This window comes from Protobothrops mucrosquamatus, unplaced genomic scaffold (genome assembly GCF_001527695.2).
Source record: "Protobothrops mucrosquamatus isolate PMUCROS unplaced genomic scaffold, P.Mucros_1.0 scaffold448, whole genome shotgun sequence".
NCBI classification, from domain to species: domain Eukaryota; kingdom Metazoa; phylum Chordata; class Lepidosauria; order Squamata; family Viperidae; genus Protobothrops; species Protobothrops mucrosquamatus.
In genome coordinates, this window is record NW_015386771.1 from 151,946 (window position 1) to 174,844 (window position 22,899).

The 22,899-nt window shown below is 36.2% G+C and overlaps 1 protein-coding gene across 1 annotated transcript in view; it reads left to right on the top strand.

The window, feature by feature from the left end:
- Positions 1–22,899, top strand: part of TTBK1 (tau tubulin kinase 1) — a 75,982-nt gene that overhangs the window by 13,381 nt on the left and 39,702 nt on the right. The window contains exons 3-9 of the mRNA XM_015816402.1: positions 2,397–2,470; positions 3,918–4,058; positions 5,949–6,053; positions 17,903–17,968; positions 19,865–19,957; positions 20,506–20,631; positions 22,639–22,793. Of these exons, the coding sequence (XP_015671888.1) occupies positions 2,397–2,470; positions 3,918–4,058; positions 5,949–6,053; positions 17,903–17,968; positions 19,865–19,957; positions 20,506–20,631; positions 22,639–22,793 (760 nt within the window). The remainder of the gene's footprint in view (positions 1–2,396; positions 2,471–3,917; positions 4,059–5,948; positions 6,054–17,902; positions 17,969–19,864; positions 19,958–20,505; positions 20,632–22,638; positions 22,794–22,899) is intronic.

Consider the following 22,899-nt stretch of genomic DNA (forward strand, 5'->3'; position numbering starts at 1 on the left):
AGCTTAGTTTCTGAGCCAGTACGTCCTATGTCAGTCAATGGCTTCGCTCGCGTCAAGACTGGATTCTAGGGTCCAGGACGGGCGTGGCAACTTTGGCTGACTTAATCTGATTGGGCAGGAATACAGTCTACTACCCATGGGTGGATCCTCCATCTCCGTGCTGAGAAAAGGCGTTCAGGTAAGACAACGCCCCTTCTTTTCAGTGACATCCATATGTTGCAATGTCACTATGTGATGTTAATACAGTTTTTCTACAAAGAGTTACATTAATTGTAGCTTGTCGGGAAAAAATAGAATTTTCTGATGAAAATTCCACAGCCCCGATAATTGGATCCCATGTCAAAGTAAGATACGTTATGGAGATGCACTACTAATATTTCCTCCTGCACTTCCAAGAGTATTACATGTTCCAGTTTAGTCTGAAGGGAGTGCTTTTGTTACTGCAGCAAATGTTATAATATCAAGAACATAAAACATAATACTAGTGTATATGTTATATTCTGCAAATATGCAGATGGCCAGGAACTTATATTTTGTTCTTCATTCCAGAAACGTGATCTACAAATACTAGATTTATGGTCATATATTTTACCAGCCTGGGCAATATTTGGAGAACAGTTAGGACAAATCTCATTCAGAATTTCAACTGGTGAAGAATTACTACCTTAAATAAACATTTGTCCTTACACTTCAATAAAGTTGAAGTTATATGCTAGTTGTGCATATGGGTAAATAAATATTTATGTATGTACAGAAGAGTAAGTGACTCAGTTACTATGCCTGGCTTTCTTATGGACTGGCATGCTATTTGAAAATATGAGAATGAGAAAAAAGAAAAAAGTAATCAGATATAATCCAATCTTTATTATAGTTATAACCAGCAAAAGAAGAGTGGGATACAAACAGTAATTTTAAACACTGAACAATGTAAAATACACAGGGTTAAAAAATGTTTTAACAAGTTTATACACATACACACAAACACCACACAAATCTTTAAAAAAGACCTATAAAAAGGGGCAAAGATATTAATTAAAAACGGGGAAACCTAAAAGTTAATATATGGCTCATTCTCAGAAATCTATCACAATACTAAATACTCTTAACTAAGAAGTTAAATATTAAGGTTGGTCTGAGGCACAGGTCATCCATCATCTGACAGATTTTAATTGCTGCTATGTAGAATCTGCAATATTTACATTGTAACAAGATTAGTGTCTGCAAGCAGCATGGAGGTATAAAATTGTGGTACATGTCCTATTTGCCCTATGGGTTTTTATACAGTATTAGTGAGATGAGGGTAGTGCAGATGTCTCTATAGCACAGGCTTAGAGAAGCAGATTCTCTGTTGATTCTGTATGTCCAGAGTCACAGGGAATTGTCTTTCCTGGAAGAGAATTTTCCTGTATCAGCCTTCAAGGATTGGTGAAGGTAGGGCATGCTATCATGCCACAGTAGAGGCCCTCTGGAAATCATCAAATAACCCTTTCTAACTAAGAGGAGGGCATTGCTATGGAAATCAATAACAGTCCAACCTTGCTGATTGGAGGAAGCCTGATAGTTGGGGTAACGGGGAGGTGGCAAAGGCAAAAGTTTTTAATTCAGAGCAAAAAAAAAAAAAGGCAGCAAGACTAATTGTAAGTCCAAGTACAGGTTCAACTGAAGTATGTTCACTAAGAATTACTATAAAAAGATATTATGTATTCAGGCTACCTTTTACAGTCTTTTTTATCTAAATTCAAATGAGCTGAAACACTTGAGGCTGCTTAAGCACAGTTCAGAGTACATAATTACCCAGAAAAAGCCAGGAAAATAGATTTCTAAATGAAAGTTCTGACAGTGATTTGTGAGGATTTTCAGTAGAGGTTGAGCTAGCAAGGGGACTCACTTAGGTATGAAACTGTTTGGTTAAAATCGAAATAATCAGTAGTCAAAATTTATAATTTTGGTAGCTATTTCCCATGAGTTCTCCTTTGCTTGATTAAACCAGATACTGATTTTGATCTCCCAACAATAAGGATGTGATTCCAGCGACCACTGAAATAGCTTAAAATTCTTTCGGTAAAAATAGCTTGGATAGAACCAGGTGGAATTGGCAGGTGCTTTTTCAGAAGATAATAATTAAGGCAAATAGCTCATTCTCAGAAAGCAAGATAAAAATGAGGCAGAAAAAGAAGCTCAGAACAGAGTACTGTGTACGAACTACATGGAATGATTTAGGAAGCCAAAGAAATCCTGGATGTCTGAGGCTTTTAGGGTTTTTTTGTGTGTGTGATCCCTTGAGCTTTGAACTTAGAAATCACAGAGATTTTGGAAGAATCTGAAAAACACTTCTAATAAGAAGATAGTGGCAAGCTAACTGCATTCTGATTGAGCATGGAATTTACATTTTGTAGGGAAAGATCATGTCTGCAGATTTATTGGCTGTGGAAGGAATGAGAAGTTTAACTATGTTGTTATGCAACTTCAGGTAAGTGTTTCTGCTTTTTTAAAAAAAACAAACAACAAACAAACTTCATAATTGTATTTACCATATCATCATCCATCTTATCTGGATGATCAGTTTTGCAGGCAAGCCAAACATGTGGAAAGTTTTTTCTCTTTTGAAATACCATGGAGATGGAAAAGGACTAGCAAGGAAAAATTGAAAGAATTCACCTTCTCTTTCCCAGGGGTTACCTGAAAGTCTCAGAAAGCTCTACTAATGTGGACATTTGCATCTGAAACATAAGGCAAAATGGCTGTCTTTACAAGGATCCAGAGGATATGGGGAGAGGATTATTTGACTACTCTCCTATCATTGATTCTTCCCCCCCCCAACAATAATTTTACAGTTCCTTCTATTTCTCCTGCCTCACAATAGATTAATAAAGTTAGGAATGACCATATGGGTCATCTAGTTCATCCCTGTATTTGTGGAGGACCTTTACAAATGTCTATCCAACCTCTGCTGAAGACCTCTAGTGGTTAGCAGTGTTCCAATATCTCAGGGGCTGCCACAAAGAAGAGGGAGTCAAGCTATTCTCCAAAGCGCCTGAGGGCAGGACAGGAAGCAACGGATGGAAACTAATCAAGGAGAGAAGCAACCTAGAACTAAGGAGAAACTTCCTGATAGTTAGAACAATTAACCAGTGGAACAACCTGCCTCCAGAAGTGGTGAATGCTCCAACACTGGAAGTTTTTAAGAAGAGACTGGACAGCCATTTGTCCGAAATGGTGTAGGGTTCCTGCCTGAGCAGGGGGTTGGACTCGATGACCCCCAAAGTCTCTTCCAACTTTATTATTATTATTATTATTATTATTATTATTATTATTATTATTATTATTATTATTATTATTATTATTATTATTATTATTATTATTATTTAGTCAGGAAGTTCTTCCTGATGTCTAGCCTGAATCTCGATTCTTGTAATTTTCATGCATTGGTTCTGGTTCTGCACTCTAGGGGAATAGAAGAAAAAAAACCACTCTTCAAGTTTCACTGTTGCTATTTGTATCTCCAAAATTGCTGGTTAGGGAGTTGCCAATAAGGACTCTTTGGTGTCCTTATTTCATTTTGCAGCAGATAAAAGAGAGTGAAAAATCTGACTTTTGTCTTAAACTGATTTTTAAATAAATGGAATTGTTTACCTGTCTACCTTCGGATGGACAGTCTTAATGCTCACAGTCAAAAGACATAGTTCAGTTGTTCTTCTTTAACACATTTGTTTTCCTTACAAATGGAGACCAGCATTGATTGAACAGAAGACAGAACATCCAGCTATACCTTCAGATGATTGTTTGTCAAAACGAGCCAAGAAGAATCTGTTTGACAAAAACATAATTGGTCCAAGCAGAACATCATTTTTTTTTCTTCTGGTGGATTATCTGCTGATAAAATCTGGTATAGAAATCTGATAATCATTTATTTTCAGGGCCGGAATCTTGCAGACCTCAGAAGAAGCCAGCCTCGAGGAACTTTTACACTGAGCACAACTCTTCGATTAGGCAAGCAGATCTTAGAATCCATAGAAGCCATTCACTCAGTGGGATTCTTGCATCGAGATATCAAGCCTGTAAGTAGATTTTGATGGCTGACCTTCTCTACATAGTTTGCTTTTCTTATGTTTATTAAGAACAATTTTCCTTGTAGTTGGAAAGCATACCTCTCAGGGGCATTGCATGAGTTTTAGAGAGGGAAGCGCATTCATGAAATGCATATAAAAGCACGACTTTATGTTTTGGGATAGGTAAGGTCTCACTTACAACATGGGCCTGTGTATTTAACTAGTTCCAAGTTGCAAAGGCATTTTATCATTTCATGTTTTGTGATCACTTTTTCTATCAATAAATGAGAATATGCATATGTAAAAAAAAAATCAGTAACAAAAATACAGGAATAGCTACACTACAACCCTGGTTGGGGACTAAGCTATTAGTTTAAAAAAAATCAAAATATTCTTGTGAAATTGGCTGGTGCTTTTAAAGAGGATTCCCACTATGATTCCCTCTTCAACAGAGCGAATTCAAATTCAAATAATTTTGGAATTCAGTTAAATTTGGAGAAAACTGAAACAATATTTATTAGATTTATTGTATATCCATTTATTTTTGTATAACTCCAAGCAACATACAAGATGCTGCCATCTCCTGTTGTCCCCTGAGAGGTGGATTGGACTGAGAGAGTGACACTGAGATTCATGGTTAAGTGAGAACTAGCATTCAGTCTTCCAGTTTCTAGATTAACACATTAACCATTATACCAGGCAAGCGGTATTTATACCAGTAACACTTTCTCCAACTAACCTCTTAAATTCCTAAGTTTGTGAGTTTGTTTATTTCTTGTAGGAGTTGGATTGATATCCTTCCTTTTGCTCTAGGCACTGTTAAAAATCCAGAGTCTTAGGGGCTGAAAGTATATCTTTACCAAGTCTGGTTTTCAAGGATACATTTACCAAGTGATAGCATGCCCAATTGCATACTGTTCACCTTCTCATGTGCTTTAAGCCTCATTTTTTATGTGTACACTTTTGTATGCATTTCCACACAATCTTGTATTAGTGTACACATATATAATACTAACATAAAAAACTTTTTTGGAGGAAATAGGAACCCTTCCCCTCTTAGAAAACAATGGCAAAATATCAGTGTGTTTCTGTCCTTTCTCCAGGTCAGAAAATATAACCACAATTTATGGTCTACTTGCTTGCTTATTCTACCTTGCCAGTATTGGTTTTCTGTCTGTTGTGACATCCTCATTACAGTCATCTCTACATCACTTTCTCATCCCTTTTGCTTTTGTTGTACTATAGCTTACCTTATATTTGAAAATAGCATATCTGGCAGGATAGCTAATATTCTAGGAGTTAGAAATAAAATACAAACTGATATTGGAAGAGAAATGGGTTAAGAATGATACTATCAGATTCAATAGATACATATATGGGTATAGGAAACATAAATAAATGTAAAATTATAGAATATCTGCATTGGCAAAAAGTTATGAAAAAATCTTGGAGTAATAGTTGATAACAAACTGAATATGAATTAGCAATGTGATGCAGCTGCAAAAAATATGATTTTTGGCTGCATCTGTACAAGGACGTTTCCTATATAATTAAATCAGTTTATTCTGCTTTACTTGGACCCCCTTCAAATATTATATTCAGTTTGGATATTAAATTTTAAAATGGGCTCAGAGAAATTGGAACAAATTCAGAGAAGGGCAAAAGATTCTACTTTCAGGTGACTAGAAACAGAGATTGAACTGAGTTTGGTATATTTAGTCTGTCAGAAACCTACTGAAATAAATACAAGAACTTTCTTTAATCACAGGCGTAACAGCAAAATGATAGATAATGGGAAATATGATAAAAATAGTAACTGCAGCAGATTTTGGATAGTGGCTTTATCACATATGAAGGGATACTGATGTATTAAAATCTTATTGTGTTGTTCCTGTTTAGTCTAATTTTGCCATGGGACGCCTGCCTTCAACCTACAGGAAATGTTATATGTTAGACTTTGGTCTGGCCCGGCAGTATACCAATACTAATGGTGAAGTCCGACCTGTAAGTGATGTCTTTTCTATTTCTTTTTCTGTCATTGTAACAGATTAAAAAAAAAACGTTATACTTTTGTGGCATCCTTGGTGCTCTCTGAACTTGGTTGTTTTTTTGCAGATGTTTCATTACCTAACTATGCAACATCAACAGTGCACTGATGATGTTACCTAGTTGGAAATGAAATGCCTGCAATAAAACAACCAAGCTTAGAAATCCTGAGCTATAATTTTTCTTCTATCAGTACCATTATATTTTTACACTTATTTATTATTTCTATTTATATGCTGCAAATCCGTGTATTTGTATATTTATATACTGCTGTGCATTTGTGTATTTATATACTTCCAGTCTATATACATGCCAAAGGTGCACAGAACGCTGTATATTTATATACAGCTTTCCATGCGCCTTTGGCATATAGCTATGCAGGCCACATGACCATGGAAATTGTCTTTGGACAATGCTGGCCAAGAAATGGAGATGAGCACTGCACCCTAGAGTCAGACACGACTGATAGGGAAACCATTATCTTTTATAAGACATAGAAGATCTCCAAGGTCTCTTCCAACTCTATTCTGATTGACTGATTTTTGATTGATTGATTGATTTTCAGAATAAAATATTACTTTGCATATGTCTATGTTTGTTTATCAGTTACTTATATCAGTAGTAAATAAGGGAACACTGTAAATTTTTAATCATTTTATCCCATTAACAACTTTTATAGAAGATTGTTTTTCTTTTTTTAAAAAAAGCACACTGCTCATGCTGAATTCATGCTCATTCCAAAGAAGCAAATTTGTACCTAATAATATTGTGAGTGGTAGTGGCATATATAACTGATCTTTCTTTTTCTCCTGCTGCCACCTCTAAAAATCTCCAGAGGGTTAGAAGAAAGTGCTGAAGAGTAAGGTTCTAATAGTATAAGATTCTTCTATTTGATTTCAGTTAATTCAGTGATTTATTATAGCTCTTCTCTGCCTCTCTGCAGTGTTTCAGTATGGTTTGCAGCATAAGAATAATAAGCAGATAAAAAGTAGATGTCCAATCCAAGTGGTGATAATAACAACTCAAAGGTTCTTTGGAACAGCATAAGAATAATAAACAGTTAAAAAAAGGAAATGCCCAATCCCAATGATGATAATAGCAACCCAAAGGTTCTTTGGAACAGGATTATTTTAATAGCCTAACTAAAAGTCATCAATTTGGGCAATAACTGAACCTCTTAGGGAAGCCTATTCCAAAATATTGAGATTGCAGTGGAGAAATAATGCGCTGAGATCCCTCAGATCTTCAAAAAGGAGGGGAACCTCCTTATGAGATGAACTGGTTTATCTGAACGAAAGGTTCCTGAAAATACCTAGGAAATGGGGGTTCATGGATTAAAAACAGCACTTTGAATGTATCCTTTTAAAAAGTAATGCAGCAGGTACAAAACTGGTGTTGTTTATTTATAAAATGTATTGCCAGATACTTGGCAGGTTGCAATAATTAAACATTAAGGTATCTACAGTATGGTTAACAATAATTAAAATATAAAACCAAACAAATTGTCCAAAAGTTAAATGGGGCATCCTAATAATAGTTATAGGCCCCTCTGAACAATTTGATTTTCAAAAATATTTAAATTAGAAAACCAAAATATTGAAGGCAGTTTTACTATCAAGGGGAAGGCTATTCCACTGAGTGGTAACCAATCCTGAAATCAGTATTTCTGATGATGATTACGGGCTAATAACTGGATGCTGCATTCTGAATTAATTGAAACTTCTAAAAAGTCTTCAAAAGTATATCCAAGTAGAATGTATTGGTCCAAACTAGTGATGATGGAGCATGAATTATTGTTAAGATATCCTCTTGCTCTAGGAAGGCCCATAAATGGTTACCAACCAGCTGTATCTTTCAAGTAGGAGCGGTGAGTTCAGAAGGACCCCCCAGTTCAGGGACCTGTTTCTGTCAAAGTCAACATTGGAATAGTCACAGTATCTCCTTGGATAAAGTGCAACTTTACCTTGCTGGGATTCACTTTTAACTTATTTCATCCTGTCTATCTCCCAACAGCCTTCACATTCTGCAACAAAACACTAACAGCATTTCCTATTTGATGGTGGGATGGGGTGGCAATGCAGCAATGGGTATCATTGTGATACCCTGAATCAGTGCTGACTGTACCCATTGGCTTCATGTAGCTTTGAATGGGTAAATATTTAATATTATATCTGAGTTGCAGTATTTTCTATACATATCTTTCAGGATGGAATGTAGGCATTGTAATTAATCACTTTGAATTGTGTTCTGAAATTTAGACTGGTAGCCAGATTATGCAATGTTCTTTATAGCCATCTATGTCATTGGTTTGGCTCTTTTTAAAAATATTTTCTTAGGAAACTCAACATATTGTCCCAAATAAAATATAGCTATGGCATCCTTATGGGAGCAGTATTTAACATAGAACCCTGTGTACAACCAAATAGACAACATCAGTTTCCAAGGTAAATGAAATAGAAATTGAATCCAGTTCAGGTTGAATTCCTATTATTTGACTGATCAAGACATATTTCTTACTTGGATTAAACTTCAGTTTGTTTCCTTCATTCTGTACATTATTGTCCTCTACCAAGGAGTTAAATTTGAAAAGCTTTATTAAATTCAGATAGAAAGTACATGAATCTGGATTCAATAGTACATACTAACAGTGTGTCCCAAAACTCTAGATGCTTTATCCTATCAGTTCTATGTATATATGAGGTAGTATAAAAGATGAAATAGAATTATGAGGGATATTATAGTGCCCATGTCATAGGCCACAACTATCATAATGATGAGTTCATTCTCTTAATGTCAGAACATGTACTCTACCTGATAGCACTGTTATGAGAGCAGCTGAAGACTCTAAACACCCAGCCAGAAAAGCAGTGGGGACAATTGGTAGCAGTCATTCGATGAGATGCTACAGTTGCCTCAGAAGATTATGCTGAGGGAACTAAAAAAGACTGAGAAGCTGCCAACTAAATTTTAACTTGGGCACTTAACTAACTGCTTTGGAAAATTTAGTGATAGCAACATTTTTAAGGAGAAGTACACTGTCAGTTTAGGCAGAAGCATTGTTGTTGGCAGGATGATAGTTAATTCCAGAATTGTAGAGCAGAAGTCAGAAAGAAACTGCTATATTCCATCCTCTTTTTGAAAGCAGACACAGGATGGAGAGAAAGAGGGGAGAACTGTACACTAATATCATTAACTGAATTCTTCTTCTGTAATTATCTGGGAAAATCAGACTTCCAAAGAAATGAATGTAGTTCTACCTTTGTTATGCTAATAATAAAGGAAACAGTTAATACAGTTTGCAAGAATGTTTTGTTTTATCTGGTCAGCTCTGAAACATGGCAATGCCTTTCCAGATTTTTCTTGGGTAAAACTTCGAACAATCAAAATGGGCAGACTGTGACCTGCCCAGAATGATCCAACCAATGTTCCAAGTTACCATATGTGTGTTTCTTGCACAAAACAAAATACATTTTCTCAGTTTCAAACTCTTCCACATATAGGCTTTGGTACACCAAATAGGAAAGGTATGAAAAGTGTGTGTGGGGGGAGGGGAAGAATGGTACTGTAGACACTCTCATGGCTCTCCAAGGAGAATGTGGAGATGGACATAAAGAAAGGTGTCTGCCATATGTGGGAATGCCCCACATCTCTGGCTGCCTCTTTATTGCTTTGCCTTGCTCCTTCTCTTGAGATGGGCAGAGAAACTACAGATATTGCTTCTGCCTTTCCCAGCTAGCCAGGCTGCCAGGCTGCAGCTTCCGCAGGCAGAAGGTCCAGAATGAGATGGCAGCCACCCTTTCTCTTTACTTCCTGTCATCTTCTCTATCTTGGTGCACAAGATGAGTTCTTAGCTGCCATTGCCATGCAGCCCAACTAACTCTTCAGACATTTTGTCACCTATCCTGCCATGATGACTTCCCTTAGCTGGGCTGAGGAAAGACACACTCAGGAAAAAGTGTATGTGGCATTTGTGCTTATGATCTCTGTCTGCTTGACCATCCTCTCTCACAGAAAGCCTCTTGGTTTTATGGATGGCAAAATGTGGAAACCAAACACTGAGGATGAGTGGATGTGCCTTGTTAGGTGCTGCAGGAGAGATGTCATGGGTGGATTGAGTGTAGCTGGAACTTGTCAGACTCCACTCCTTTTTATGTTTAAGCCTCAAAAACATTGAACCTTCCCTCTAATTTGCTAGTAACCCTCTAAGGGCTTGTAAGCCGTAGTTGAGAAGGCCTGAGTTGCAGAAAAGGAGGTTCTGATTGAACACTAGAAAAGCTTCCAAACTGTAAGAACAGTTTGACAGTGAAAGCAGTTACTTAAAATACCATATGCAGTGACACACATTGACTCAGATTGACATTGATACTGGGCTCATCTATCTTGATAGTGTGATGCTCCTCCCAGTTTAATAAAATTATTTGTTTTTCTGGAAAGCATTTCTAAAATGATGAAAAATATGCAGCATTTTATCATGGGGAGTCTCTTTTGTTTTCATGAATTGAAAACGTACTATAGTACTTTGCATGCTGCTATTCTGCTGACTCAGCTCAAGATTATTGATTACAGCTATTTCCTCATGAATCAGACTGCATTGCAGCAGTTTGCAATACTTGGCTTAAGGATATTGCATATATGTGTAAATATGATTTGGTTTCTGGATTTGCCTGAAACAGAATGTGACAAAAAGATCTGGTAAGCTTTGTTTAAATCAGAAATTTGAAGAAGAAGAAAAACACAACAAAATCCTATTTATAACATGACCAGTTTTTAAATAGAGCATCCAAATCCTAAAATGAACATTGTTACTGTGATTCTGATATTTCCTAATATTGGTACAAATATTTATTGGTCATCATTATCACTGTAAGACGTAAAAGTACTATGTTCAATTTTGCTCCACTGGGGACCCTGGATAGGGTTGAAGGTCACCCCGTAGAGGCGACAAGCAAGGAGGGGACCCTCGATTGCGGGAGGGCAGGGACCCTTCCATTTGATCTGAGGAAACCCTCCAAACTGGCGGGGGAAAGACTGGCTACATTCGTGTAACCAGTCAGAAGCTGCTGACAACGAAAGACAACAAGCACTAACAAGCAACCTTACAGCAACGTGGATGAAACTGGGTGAGACTCTATCCTCTCTTTAAGACTTTAAGACCTCTTCCTGGAAAAAACTGCCAAAGCACCTTCCCCGACGAGAAGGGAAGGGGAATTTCCACCCCATTCCCTCAGGAAAAGAAAAGCGGCTAATTAATTACTTGGAAGAAACAGAAAATTACAAGATTAATTTGGAATTAATATACATTTATTAATATAAATTTGGGGACTAAAAGTGCTTTAGAGACTTTTTTAAAAAAGAGATTTGAAAAGCTTACATCAGGAGTGTCAAACTGCCGGCTTGTGGGCTGGACGCGTCATGACGCAACCGCGTCCACCCCATTGCTGACAATAGGGAAAAAATTCCGATATGTTGCGTGACATTACGTGACATCATGAGTTTGACATGTCTGGCTTATATTATAAGTTGAGATTTAAAAAGCTGGAAAACAGCGCTAATGACATCTAGTTGTGAATTATGGCACTACAATTTGTTATGTCTAAAGGAAACTTGGCTTGAAGCCCAGATTTAGATAAGACTCTTGCTCACCTTGGAAGCTTTCATTTTTGAAGATTGCAGCTGGGAAAAGGGAAAAATACAAGAACTTTTGGGCTGCTTATTAATGTGACAGAGACGATGAACTATTTTGAAACTGACTTGCCTGAACTACGAATATAAATATTATCTGACTTTCAGAGCTGTGTTGTGGAACTATTTCCCTGTAGGAGAAATATACTTCATTGCTTGAGATGATGGAATATTTTGGATTACAAATCTTTGATTGATGGACAATTTTTATTATAAAGACCACCTACAAAAAATGAAATGGATGTCCCATACTCAACTTGAAATGGTAAAAAACCATCTTTAACACCTATTCTCAAAGGCTTCAGTTTGACATACTATCAGGAAAATATGGATGAATATCAGAAAGAAACTCTTTCCATGCTAAAATCAATATAGAGACTATTGCTTTAGCTCATGATAAAACTAAAAATAACACAAAGGGGATAAAAGAACAATTTTCTATTCTAAATTTACAAACTCAGAATATGACTACAAAGAAGGAACTAGTAACCGAGAAAATAGAAGGAAAACTAGAGGAAGCAATGCAAAGATTGAGGACCTAAAGACAGATTCAGACAACTGAAGAACTAGAAGATGGAGCAATAATATTGGAAATGGAAAAGACATCTTACCAATCAAGAATTCGAGGAAAAGGAAGAAGAACTGATTGAATGGAAGATAGAGCTGTTAGGAGAACTGTGGGGAATTGGAGGAGGGAGGCTGTTTAATGAATATCAATGGGTTCATTCTTCCAAAAATACTTTAACCAAATGGTCTTTCCTATTCCAAACTATATACACAAAAACAGAGGAAAAATTACTTGATGATTCAAATGCATTGACTTGGAAAGTTACTTGGCAAAGGAAGAAAGCTAGAGTAAGACTGAAGAAAATAGAGGTTTTGATCCATTAGATGGGATATTATATTATTAACTAGATGTTTGAATATGGTGGAGAATAGATAATTGCTAGAAATAGAAGTACTATTATAACTAGAAAGATAAGATTTCTAACTAGAATATTAGATTTTGGTATAAGGGAAACAGGAAAACACCAAGAAGTTTGAATAAGGGAAGCTTTTGGTTACCCAAATATAACTTACTTTGAAATTATAAACAATAGAGACATTTTGAACACTGATGGGAAATTAAAATTTTTTAAAAAAAGCGAAAACAGGATACTGACTGGATATTAAGTGCAAATGCAATTAAGATATGTTTTGGTTAGAAAAGTAATCTAAAACTGATATTATTGATATGAGAAAAATGTAACAAAGATGTTGATATTCAGTTGTATATTTATTAATAACAATAAAAATTGTATTTGCCTAGTGTGGGAAAACAGGTACTACTGGAAGAAGAGAGGAAACATTTGATGGTACAATGTTGGATCTAGATTGAAGAAGTTAATATATACCACTGAATTATTAATGGACCCAGACAACACGTTGTCATGAAGTACTTGATTGTAAAAATAGAAAATTAATAAAATATTTATAAAAAAAATACACTGATGAGGTTGTTCCAGATGCAATTTCTGAGTCGTCTCCAAAGGCAGTTTCATGTAAAGCCCACTGCAGTAGTCCAGTAAGTAGCGATTAGTGCATGAATTACTGATGTAAGGTATGTTGGCTCAAGTAAGGTTGTAATATGTTCTCAGCATGCTAGTTAAGAACATGGCCTAGCCAGGATTTCCATTGGCAAGACCACTGACGGGAATCATCCACTCAAGTGTGAACAGATCCATATTAGAACAGTGTTAATAATTCCAATGCATGTAACAGTCCAAACTGATATCATGTTTGATAATATTGAATACCACCAAGAGGAGCCAAGAGGGCACATTCCCCTCATCTAGATCCCCATGAAGGTCATCTGTCAGATGACTAATGCCATTTCTGTCTCATAACTGGGACTGAATACAGACTGAAAAGGATCCAAATAATCTGTTTTTCTAGGATCTTCTGTTGCTGATTCCCATCACTTTCTCAACAATCTTCTACAGATGGGAGGTTGGAGATCAAATAAGGATTATGAAACATGGCTGGATCCAAGAACTACTACTTCCTTCAAAGCAAATGGCGTTACCCAACTCCCTTAAATTGCATAGATTGCCTTCCAGATCCAATGCCTCATGCCTCAATTTGTCATCTAATGCAGTCAATGGAGGCATAAGTCAAATGTACAATTGGCAGTATTCACATTACGGCGATCCCTGTCTGTTCCCAAATTACAACACAAGATAACCCTAACCCTTCTCTCTAATCACCATCGGCTTTACCCATTTCCTACTCAATCTACAATGTATATGAATGGATTTATGAATTTATCCACTATGCCTGCAGGTGTTTCTCCCCTGCATCTTCCTATAAAAGTGTCCAAGTAATTCTTGGTGGAAATCTTCAGACTACTTAAGTGCAGAGAATTTCACTGCTTTTATCATCACAGTGTAAGTTCAGACAGGAGGTCTAGCAAAGCTCACTTGCATATAGTTCTGGTTTTCTGCCTTCATTGCAGAATATCCCCCACCCCACCCCCCCAGGTTCCTCAGTAAACTAAGAACAACTTGAAATTGATAACAGGAACCAGGTTTCACTGGATTGTCTCAGGTGCTTTGGCTGCCTCCATGTTTCACAGCTCAATCAACAAGATGGATCTACCCTAATACACATAATTTTGTCAAAACATCTGTCCAGCTGGGTTCCACATTCTGCAATAGCTGTTGCAAAGTTTCCTCCTCTTGCTTATATAGATGTACATATATATAAAGCACATATACTTTAAAGTAAAAGGAATATAATTTCCATCTACCTAAAATACAGGTGAAAGGCCAGAATTGCTGAATAAACCTATGTTGGAGTAAGAGTGCATTGTAATTTCTCTTTGGCTGGTACATATATATTTCCTTTATCAGGAGGCATGGCTATTCCCAGAAAATGTGAGATCCAATAATCCACAGATTATAAAAACTATCCAAAGAATCTTCAAAAAATAAAAATAAAAGCTACTTGCTACGAAATAGAAACAGAAGCTATCCTTAGTAAATAAGGACCTTTGAGATAAAGAATAGTATGATCTCTGGGAATTCAAATGATGGCTATCCCTAGAGCAAACAATAAAGAAGATCTACCTGAGATATTGTGCCAATTAATCTTACCTTGTGTCAACATAGAGCATAGAGATCAAAAGGCTGTTGAAATTGACTACAGGATACTGACTACAATCCTTTTGCTAAAGACTGGGTCATCCTTAGAACTAGAATCTCATACTCAAATTGTCAGGGGTCCATCTGAGGAATAGTTCATTGGCTCAAGGGTTAAAACACTGAAATCTTTGATATAAAAGTCTCTATAGTGAATCAAAAATGGACAATATCATGATATGCCATTAAAATGTATTAAAATAAAAAAAAGGTTTACTGCAAAACAGCAAAGTTTCTTGCAAAACAGTTGTTCCACCATTTAGTTCTCAGTGATTTCATTAATTGGGTCACAGTATTTGGTTTCTTGCTGGGTTGATAGGTAATATTTTTTCAGGATCATATTGAAGATGATAAGAGAAAATAATCCCATGAAGAACTGTCCAAATCCCTGCTTTTCTCTTACTTCTTTCTCTTTCCTGGAATTTTTTTTCTTGTCTTCTGCCCTTTTTCTCAAGAGATTTTGCTTGCCTGCTTATTGCTTTCTATTTTTCCCACTTCTTGCAAAGTTGTGAAAAACTCAAGGTAGGTTAGCCAGATGTGCCCTTCTGCCCTTCAGCTACTTTCTCTCTCCCTTCTCTGGGCAGTTCCAGCATCTATTTGTTGCCAAATCCCATCTTCCTGTTGCTCCTGCCCAAACAGCCTGGCACTGCTTTGGAAGCAGCTTCTGTCATGAAGCGTGAGAGTGGATAGGATTCCCAGACAATTAAATTTGGCATGAGAAGGTTTGTGGTGCTGATTATGTGGCCCAGTTGATCAGGCCCTGCTGTTGTTCTTCCTGTTACTCAGCCTGAGCACTTACATGCCACTCAAGGAACTAGCCTTGCTAGGCAGTGTCCTTAGTGCCTACAAAATATTGTGGGAGGTCATAGAAAATGACGTGAAGGTCCTGCATCTGCCTAAGGCTGTAAATTTGAGACCACTGCTCTAAAATCCAAGCCATAATGCACTACTGTGGGTAGGATATGTAGAGCACGATGAGCTTTAGCTAACTCAAGCAAGAGATACAAGGCACTTCTTTAGGGGAAGAGATAATAATGTTGATCCAATTTTTATATTTGTTTCTGTTTTGTTTTCCTCCATTTTGCATTTTTATTGTCATGGTTTTCTTTGGGTTTCTCTTTGTTTTACAGTTCTTTTGGGCTCGTTTTTTGAGACTGTTTGATGCGTTGGCTTCCCATCTGCTGCTTATAACCATCTCAACCATAAGTTGTGAGTGAGCCATCATAATGCTTCTTATTTTTTTTTTTTTGTGTTTGTTTTAATAATGAATATAATTCTGATTTTTTTCCATTTATTTTGTTTCCATGAAATAATTTTTGTTCTCAATATTTTATGCATAGGCCAGGAGCTTTCTGGATTCTGAATTTATGAGAGTTTGGCCCTTGTAGGACTGCAGTGAGTCATATGGTTTTGAAGGAAGATCCTTTGGGCCTTAAGAACAACCTCTATTTAAAATTTGTACGTAATTATTGTGCAAAAGACAAAGATGTCAAATCCTGTTTACACACATGAACATATATTTCCTTTAGAAATACAAAATATGTATCCAAAATTGCAACTATTCAGTTGTGGAATCCTAACAATAAGAGAAAGTGACAGTTCCGTGAAGTTTTGTTTTAGCATATGCTCAGGAGACCAAAATATTTGTTTAAGCCAGTACAACTGTGCCATTTATTTTTTTTATTTATCATAACTTTTAAAAATATATTTTCCCAAATATACTGAAGAACATCTATCCTATTTAATAATTTGTTCCCGAAAGTAGAGTATGTAACAATGGTGATTTATGTTTATGTGACTGAAGTTTATGTGACTAAACTCATGGTTAGAGGTTAAGTAAGCAATGGCTCTCTTTTAGTATCACTGTTTCATGTAAATTCTGAAAATCAGACTTCAATTATTAAATAATTGAAGATAGATTATATCCAAAGTTATACAACTACATTGTTATCTGCACAACAGAATACCCATCCTTACTCTCTGCATTGTACCACCTTCCTGTATTTGGCCTCCTAATTCTTGGAGCATTTTTGAGGAGTTGGAGGGAGCAAAAGGAAATTCACCAAGGGTGCCTGTTGTGCTGATAGATGACTGCTGATCTATACTCGGTGGAATCAACAAAAACATTAGTGCAGTTGGGACCCAACTGCTGCTCTTTGTTGGTTTTTCATAGATAATTTTTTCAGCACAATTTAAAAATAACAAAATTGTTGACACTGAAATTATGCTCAGCTATGAATCATAATCAGTCCTGGTTTCTTTCTTAAACAATGTATATGTACAATACTTTGTATACAAACACACATGCTTAGGCACGCACGCACATACACACATACAAATTTGTTTCTGATAGTTTTCACATGTGATTTTTTTTCAAGTGTACTTTAAAATATATAGGGGTATTCCTGAACTTTTTATTTCCTGGCACCAAAGGGATTCTGTCCGTGTGAATTAAGATGGAGCAGTAGAAAGAAAATGAGTTAGCGACTGAAGCACTTTGGTAAGAAAGATGAGGTTGTTAATCCTCTACTGTATAGCCAACTGAATCTATTTTTGACTCTAACTCGCTCTTAAGTTTCTGAAGCCAGTGGTTTTTGTACTGTTTTATACTGGGGAAAAAAAATACTTTGCTGCTATGCTTTGCCCACTGAGGTCTATAGTATTTTCTGTGGAGATCTTACTTTTTTTAGATATTTTTTTTAAAAATTGATAATTAAATTTATCTTAAAGTGGTGTTTTCCACTGGGAAGTGTTATTGTTTCTAAAAGATTTGTTCAAAAATCAACTTTAATCCATAACTAAAATGTCTTAACTTGACCATGAGTTCATCTTAATATTTGTCATCAAAATGGTTTGTGGACCTAAGCAACAAAGAAAAGATGGACAGCTTTGCATACTTTCACATTTTTTTAAAAAAATAAATTTAATGTTTCTTCTTTCCATTAGCCTCGTAACGTTGCTGGCTTCCGGGGAACAGTTCGGTATGCATCAGTGAATGCACATAAAAATAGAGTAAGTTTTATTCCACTGTGTATGGAAGGGTTAAAGTGAGAGAGATCAAAGGAAAAGTGTTTGTTTTGCTGTTGAGTGTGGTGTTAGGAGTGTCACACACAGTACATACTGAAACTTGGTGTGACTCAGGTACAGTTGAATAGGTTATGCATGTTGTATTATAGTGCACATATATATTTTATTTATTTGTTTTACAATACTCTACTACCCAAATCAAACTGACTGGGGCACTCAGAACAGCAAACCATAAACAGAATATTTGCACCATTTAAAAAGAAGCAGCTACCACAAATAATCAGTTGTTCACCATTTGCTAACAGTCCAAAAGCCCGTTGAAAGAAATTGTTTAGAGAGCCTTCATAAACAAAATGAAGGTATGAGCAACTGCATCTATGGGGACAGCATGTTTTTTCAGTTTGGGGACTGCTAACAAGAATTCCAGGTCCTTTACGCATGGGGTGAGTGGGTGGGTGGGATATTTAGCAAGATTATGCTAGATGCTTGGAGTGGATAGGTGGAATCATATTTTGTAAGATGGTCCCTGACTGTCCAATCTCTTCTTAAGAACCTCCAATGTTAGAGTGCCCACAACTTCTGAAGACAAGCTGTTGATTTGCATTCATCTTGCCCATCTGCCTTAAGGAGCAAGGAGAGACATGGATCTAATTCCTAGGTAGCGGAATTCATATTACAGAGGCCCCTATCCACTGCTTCAGATTCTCCAGGCTTAAAAGAATCCTGGATTGAAACAGAAAATGCTGCTCTTCTTAACTCATATGATGAGCTGTTAATGATTGAGACATTCTAATAAATTCTCTGCCGTTACAAAGATCTAGAGTGCTGATGGTCTGCAGTATTAGGTTCCATTACCTTGAATATTAGAATTTATACGCATGAAGCTGTGTTTATTAATATTTTTCCCAGCACAGCAGTTTGCCAACTGCCTTACATTGCATTACTAGTGGCTTGGCTGTTCAAATATGAAATTTGTGACATTGTAATCTAAACAAAAAGTATACTATGAAGCTTCTTTCCTACTGAACGTGAATTGCATGATTTGAAGCTGATGGATTTCACAGCTGTTCTTCTGCTGAGCTTTGAACTTTGAGCAATTACTCTGGAAGAGATGGGAGAATTTTTAGGATGGTCTGCCCATAGAGGCTAATAGGGCTAGAGGGCTTTTGGAGATTTATCTGTCTAGTATGAGCAACGGCCTTGTTGAAATGTGGCTTATGTTGTGATAGATTTGCTCTAAACTGCCTGTTCATTGTGCAAAGCTCATTCAGTCACTTAGCAATTAAATGAGTTAGGATATAACTAGAATATAACATGGAATCTTGCAAATAGCCTTCAGTATAAAGAAAGTTAAAAGATAATCTCCTTCAGTGTAGCAGCTTGAGTATTTAGGCATATTTCAGGATACTATTTAGAATAACAGCAAAATCAAGCCAGTTCCAGTACAGTGGGACATACACTAGGCTACAATGCAGAATGTTTAATGGGAAAAAAGAGGGCTTGTCTTCATGAAATTTATAAATTTCAACTTTGAATTTCTTTCAATGTTAGTCTTGTTTATGTCTCTTTTGGCATTACAAAATAGTAGGCATGTTCTCTTTTGACCTTTGTAGTTAAAACACATCATGATGTGCAGCATGCATCATAGAGTTCCATTACTGATATGGAGGAATTTCTCAACAGACAAGACAATGCAGAAAACTGCACTGAAATTAGAATATATGGAAGTTACTGCTTTTGATTTTTAATTCTGGTTACATGAACGATTTACTATATACATATGCTGCATATACAATTGATATTTTTGTAATGGCTCCTGGGTAGCAATAGTGTCCTGCTGTTGTAGACAATATTTTTAAACTAATTTTTGTTTTATTGCAGGAAATGGGCCGACATGATGATCTATGGTCCCTTTTTTACATGCTGGTAGAGTTTGCAGTTGGTCAGCTTCCCTGGCGCAAGATTAAAGATAAGGTAGAAAATGTAGTCAGCACCAATACAATATCTTCCTTTTCAAAATGAATAATAAAGAAATAAAAAACCCTGCTGGATTCTATAAAGGCCTATGGAATGTCCACAGCAGTACATTAGAACATTTTTGTGATTGTGTATGTCAGCAGTCAAAGTTTCAATGTTCAGAAACAGTTTTGTTTTTGATACTTGAATTATATATAATCACCACAATTAATAGATGTTAATATCTTAACTTAAACCCATTTACTGTCTTGTTTTGTTTGCCAATGATATTTATTATATGTATTATATGATGGAATCTGGAATTTTCCAGAGGGCTTTTCTGGAGAGCTTTTAGAGTATAATGCCAGATATTTTATTTAATTTTTTAATGTATTTATCTTATATATTATATTACTATATTTATTATTTTTTGTGAGCCACCAAGACCCTGTTCTGGATTACAGCAGGATATACATACATCTTACATACTTACATACATACATACATACATACATACATACATACATACATACATGCAAACAAATAAATGCATTTTATCTCTCTAGGAACAAGTTGGAATGATTAAGGAGAAATATGAACATCGAATGTTGCTAAAACATATGCCTTCTGAGTTCCACCTTTTTCTGGATCACATTGCAAATCTGGATTATTTCACCAAACCAGATTATCAGGTAAAATCCTGTTTTTATTACTATCTTGAAACAATTAGAAAACAATAATTTCAATTTCCCACATGAAACTGATTTAATAAGAATCAGTAGTTTTCAGTATACATTGCAGGACTTCCCCTCAGTGAGCAGACAGGTGTCTAAAGGTGAAGATTATCCTAGTCCCAAATTGTTGGGAGTTTTGTAAGTCATGACCAAATTTTTCAATATGGCTTAGTAATAATTGGGAGTTAATTCAGTTGCTTCAACAAACGTACAACGTATGTACAGACAGCAATTTACTCAGCAACCTGGTAACAGTATTCTGCACTAGCTGCAACTTTTAGAACATGGCAAAAATACCCTGCATATACTAATGAATACATAACCAGGGTGTAGATACTAATACTACTTCTAATCCATGCAGAAAGGAACAAAATTACTCTAACATAATGCCCCCAACTCACAAAGACCATCTAGAAAAGTATCATGGACAACTCTATCAAAGCCACTGAGAACTCAAGTAGTGTCAGGAGAGCTGTACTTCCCCTTACTCTTCCCATAAATCTGAAATATAATATCCCACTTTAAGTTACACTGACAATGCTGTCTGCACTGATTCTTTTGTTACCCTGCTTGTCTGCAAACAGGCAGACATTACTATTGCTTTATGATTAGTTTATTATTTTTTGCTGCTGTTTTTATTATAAACCACTTCAGTGCTTTTGCATGGGGAGTGACATATGACTATATTAAACAATATAAAAACCACTTAGATAGCTGCTGAAAGAAAATTGCACAGACTGACTGCAAATAATGGCATGGCACTATAGCAACAATGGTGCATTGGACTATCTGCAAGAAATACCATTTTCCTGCCATTTGTGGTCCCACCAACAAGAACTGGACAAAGTAATAGAAAATGAAGCTAAAGTGCTCTGGGACTTTAGAATTCAAACAGACAGGCACTTGCCACATTACCTCAGACTTAACAGTTGCTGATAAGAGAGACAAAAAAAGTCTCGATAGTGGACATTGCAGTACCTGGAGACAGAAGAGAAGAGAAAGAAATGGAGAAAATCACAAAATACAAAGGACTGCAAATAGAAGTAGAATAACTGTGGCCAAAGGAAGCAAAGTAGTACCAATAGTAATAGACGCTTTGGGCGCAATTCCACAACATCTTGGCATCACCTTGGCATCACCATCAGTCAATTGCAAAACGAAGCTTTAGTAGGAACAGCTTACATCATACAACGATAACTTTAACGCCGTCAAACATTTGCCTATCCCAGATCCTTGGGAAGGACTTAATAGGTGGATAAAAAGGCCAAATCCAATCTAAACATTTGACTGACTATGTGAACAACCATAATAATAAAAACTTACAAGCAGATCTTTCAGTTGTATGCTGATTGCCTTAATTAGGATTATTTGTAATCAGTGGATAATCTCATAATGATATTAATCTGTTTTTAGCTATCTGTTTTAATATATCACATGAATAAAAAACCCCAAATGTCTTAGGAAATTCTTTTAAGGAGGAGCACTAATTTTGCAGTAAGGGAATAATAGAAGACTTCCAAAACACATCCAGTTAAGAAAGCTACCTTTTGAGAAATACTTTGCCTATTCTGGAGAGCTTCAGCTGATCTAGTTGACAGGTGTTCATGACTTTTATTTAACCTTATAGGGACACTCTAAAAATAATGATGCAGTTATGAAATAAACTAAATTTTGTTTCATTCATGTTTAATGAAAATATAGTTAAGATGCTTACTCTTCAGTCAAGTGTGTAATGATTTTTGATTTCTACTTAATCAAAAATTAGACTCTGGGAACAGATTTGTTTTTTTTGAAAGCTTGGAGGATGCATCCAATGATTTGGGGGTTACTTCTGGCTCTAGAGCCTCAAGTTGTGAATCTGTGAAATAGACCATTCTCTATCTCATATAAAGTGACTTCCTATATTCCTATTTCTGATTGTGGATAAACATTTGAACTTTAGTATTCTAACTTGTTTTTGTCTAGCTGATCATGACTGTGTTTGAAAATAGCATGAAGGAAAGAGGAATTACTGAGAATGAGGCCTTTGACTGGGAGAAAGCTGGTACAGATATTTTATTATCTACAAGTACATCCACCCCACCTCAGCAGAACACAAGGCAAACTGCAGCCATGTTTGGGTGAGTGGCAGACCACATGTAACCAATATCGCAGAATCTCACTAGAGGGTCTTTTGGTGTGCTGACAAATTATTTTATATACAGTCAGTGTTTGTAGTTACAGATG